The sequence below is a fragment of the Procambarus clarkii genome, chromosome 21 (assembly GCF_040958095.1).
Source record: "Procambarus clarkii isolate CNS0578487 chromosome 21, FALCON_Pclarkii_2.0, whole genome shotgun sequence".
NCBI classification, from domain to species: domain Eukaryota; kingdom Metazoa; phylum Arthropoda; class Malacostraca; order Decapoda; family Cambaridae; genus Procambarus; species Procambarus clarkii.
In genome coordinates this window covers 39,019,411-39,023,486 of record NC_091170.1, presented here as the reverse complement: position 1 = coordinate 39,023,486, position 4,076 = coordinate 39,019,411, and the positions used below count along the sequence as shown (strand labels likewise).

Genomic DNA, 4,076 nt, shown 5'->3' with positions numbered 1-4,076 from the left:
AGAAGATTCTACCCTGCCATAATGAGAAGGTTCTATAATGCCATAATGAGGTTCTACCCAGTTATAATGGGAAGATTCTACCCTGCCATAATGAGAAGGTTCTACCAAGTTATAATGAGAAGGTTCTACCAAGTTATAATGAGAAGGTTCTACCAAGTTATAATGAGAAGGTTCTACCCTGCCATAATGAGAAGGTTCTACCCTGCCATAATGAGAAGGTTCTACCCAGTTATAATGAGAAGGTTCTACCAAGTTATAATGAGAAGGTTCTACCCAGTTATAATGAGAAGGTTCTACCCAGTTATAATGAGAAGGTTCTACTCAGTTATAATGAGAAGGTTCTACCCTGCCATAATGAGAAGGTTCTACCCTGCCATAATGAGAAGGTTCTACCCTGCCATAATGAGAAGGTTCTACCCTGCCATAATGAGAAGGGTCTACCCTGCCATAATGAGAAGGTTCTACCCGGCCATAATGAGAAGGTTCTACCAAGTTATAATGAGAAGGTTCTACCAAGTTATAATGAGAAGGTTCTACCCAGTTATAATGAGAAGGTTCTACTCAGTTATAATGAGAAGGGTCTACCCAGTTATAATGAGAAGGGTCTACCCAGTTATAATGAGAAGGGTCTACCCAGTTATAATGAGAAGGTTCTACCCTGCCATAATGAGAAGGTTCTACCCTGCCATAATGAGAAGGTTCTACCCTGCCATAATGAGAAGGTTCTACCCTGCCATAATGAGAAGGTTCTACCCTGCCATAATGAGAAGGTTCTACCCTGCCATAATGAGAAGGTTCTACCCTGCCATAATGAGAAGGTTCTACCCTGCCATAATGAGAAGGTTCTACCCAGTTATAATGAGAAGGGTCTACCCAGTTATAATGAGAAGGGTCTACCCAGTTATAATGAGAAGGTTCTACCCAGTTATAATGAGAAGGTTCTACCCAGTTATAATGAGAAGGTTCTACCCTGCCATAATGAGAAGGTTCTACCCTGCCATAATGAGAAGGTTCTACCCAGTTATAATGAGAAGGGTCTACCCAGTTATAATGAGAAGGGTCTACCCAGTTATAATGAGAAGGGTCTACCCAGTTATAATGAGAAGGGTCTACCCAGTTATAATGAGAAGGTTCTACCCAGTTATAATGAGAAGGTTCTACCAGTTATAATGAGAAGGTTCTACCCTGCCATAATGAGAAGGTTCTACCCTGCCATAATGAAAACCCTGCACTGAAATGAAAAAGGTATTGAGACATGCTAAGCGAAATATCAAGTGTTAACACTACGTCTATACAGGCGATGAGTCACAATAACGTGGCTGAAGTATGCTGACCAGACCACACACTAGAAGGTGAAGGGACGATGACGTTTCGGTCCGTCCTGGAATCGACTTGAGAATGGTCCAGGACGGACCGAAACGTCATCGTCCCTTCACCTTCTAGTGTGTGGTCTGGTCAACACTACGTCTATGGTTGCTGCAAAGAAATCCACTACCTCTACCATCCTACTATTATTTCTACTAGTATTACGACAACTACCAATACCATTACCACCTTCCAATGGTCGGTATATAATCGGGCTAGACTATGAAGACCATTAAACTCCACTGTACTCATCTAAATATGCTTGCGAGGGGGGGGGGTTGAGCTTCATCTCTTTCGTCCGTCAATCAACTGGTGTACAGATTCCTGAGTCTATTAGGCTCTATCGTATCTACATTTGAAAAACTTCCATGGAGTCAGCCTCCACCACATCTCTGCCTAGTGCATTCCAATTTACTAACTACTCTAACACGGAAAAAGTTCTTCCTATTGTCTCTATGGATAATTTGGATACTTACGTTTCCACCACTCCCACTATCCACCCTCTCAATTCACGAGAACCTTGTATGTATGTGTTGATATCTCCCCTAATTCTTCTGTCTTCCCAACACCTGAGGTTCAGTTCCCAGTCTTTCCTCGTATGTAGCCAGGTGACGGGTCTCCCAATCCTGAGCACTCCAGTTGCAAACTCTGTGAGCAGGAAGTACGGCATGATCTCCCGCACTACATCACTGAATGCCCAGTTATTAGACCTTTCAGACCAGTTGGCATGAGGTACCTGGAGCTTTGCAATTACTTTATTCACTCTCGTATTCTTGAAGATATCCTCACAGTATACCCAAAATTTGCCAGTGCCGGCTACTAAACACATGGCTCTGTATGACTAACCATCCTGCGAGATGGGGACTTGTATTACCACTGCTACCTTATTCAATCTTGTGTTGTTGATATCCTCAAAATGCATCCGGAGTCTGCCAGTGCAGACCGCTTATCACATGCCTCTGTATGACTAACCATCCTGTGTGATGGGGATTTTTTAGCATCACCTAGTTAGCTTTTTTGACACACTGTACTCCACTTCATATAGTCTAGGGCAGCTGCACTAATGCAGATGTACCTAATATGTTAATAAAAAAAAAATAGTGTGGTTATCTTGAGATGATTTCGGGGCTTTTTAGTGTCCCCGCGGCCCGGTCCTCGGGCCTTAGGATGTGAACCTAAGATAGTTTGGAAGCGTTTGGGTGGTGGGATATACTCAATACACACTATCCTCATTTAAAGCGAGGACAGTGTGTAGTGAGGATAGTGGATAGTGTTGTCCTCCGAGTGTGACCGGGGCCTCGTAGCCTGGTGGATAGCGCGCAGGACTCGTAATTCTGTGGCGTGGGTTCGGTTCCCGCACGAGGCAGAAACAAATGGGCAAAGTTTCTTTCACTCTAAGTGCCCCTGTTACCTAGCAGTAAATAGGTACCTGGGAGTTAGTCAGCTGTCACGGGCTGCTTTCTGGGGTGTGTGTGTGTGTGGTGTGGAAAAAAAAGTAGTTAGTAAACAGTTGATTGACAGTTGAGAGGCGGGCCGAAAGAGCAAAGCTCAACCCGCGCAAAAACACAACTAGTAAACACACAACTAGTAAACACACAACTAGTAAACACACAACTAGTAAACACACAACTAGTAAACACAGTAAGATAGAATCAAGCTTGACGGGGCTAGGGAGGGGGGGGGGGGGTTGTTGGAACCGGAGGTGACAAAAAAAAAAAGTTGACAAAATGCCCGGCAGCCTAGCGACCGAGAGTTGAAAAAGAAGGAAAGAAGAAGGGGTCGTGAAGAGGCGGGGGGCTGAGTGCCAGAGTGGCAGGGGGAGATGCGCCCTGGCGCCCAGTGGCACCCAGAGGCATCTGGAGCAACCCAGGCACCGGGAACCGATAATGAAACCAATTGTCACCCGTATTTATTATTCACCAGACGTGACTCTAAACGTGTTGCCGATCCGGCTTCTCGCCGGTTAGCGATCACTGTAACCGGCCAGAGGCACGACCCTGGTACTTCCCCCCCACCCACACCCCCTCCACCACCACCGCCCCCTTCCGGGGAATTCCAGGCATCAGTGAAGAGGCACTCGCGCCAGGCGTAGTGCCACTACTGCTACAGTAGCGGTCTGATTGTCACCAGCGGAGACAAGAGTAGCGCGAGTTTTACCCCTGATGAGAGCAGGAACATGACTGGTACCAGTCGTTATTATTAACAGCCTGAATGGCACCTGTGTCGGCAGACCCAATATGAGGTGCAGCAGCAGCAGCAGCAGCAGCAGCAGCAGCAGCAGCAGCAGCAGCAGCAGCAGCAGCAGCAGCAGCAGCAGCAGCAGCAGCAGCATGACCAGCAACACCTACAACTACAGCTGCAGGAGCAGCAGCAGCGAGACAAAAAGCCACAATACCAGGCACACTAACAGCAGACATAGACAGGACAGCAGCAAGCAGATTTTTCTGACTCTCTCCCCACACCGTCAACTAGTCTTTGATTCCTGCTGCCTCCTGACAAAGAAGTGGAGTGACGATGGGCAGGGAACAGAGGGAGAGGGAGAGGGTGTGGAAGAGATTTGAACAAAGAGACAGAGGCAAGGAGGATTAAATCTTCCCTTAATAATTGACCCATTCAAAGGGTTCACTCACTCACCTGCCATTCATGGGGCTCAAGAATTTCGCTAATTAGTATCAAGATGTTAGGCCACTTACGCAGGATAGGAAGGGAGG

The 4,076-nt window shown here is 46.5% G+C and overlaps 1 protein-coding gene across 1 annotated transcript in view; it reads left to right on the top strand.

The window, feature by feature from the left end:
- LOC138367286 (putative per-hexamer repeat protein 5) overlaps positions 1-3,772 on the top strand; it is a 32,292-nt gene extending 28,520 nt beyond the window's left edge. The window contains exons 3-4 of the mRNA XM_069328705.1: positions 62-1,154; positions 3,596-3,772. Of these exons, the coding sequence (XP_069184806.1) occupies positions 62-1,154; positions 3,596-3,772 (1,270 nt within the window). The remainder of the gene's footprint in view (positions 1-61; positions 1,155-3,595) is intronic.
- Positions 3,773-4,076: the final 304 nt, after the last annotated feature.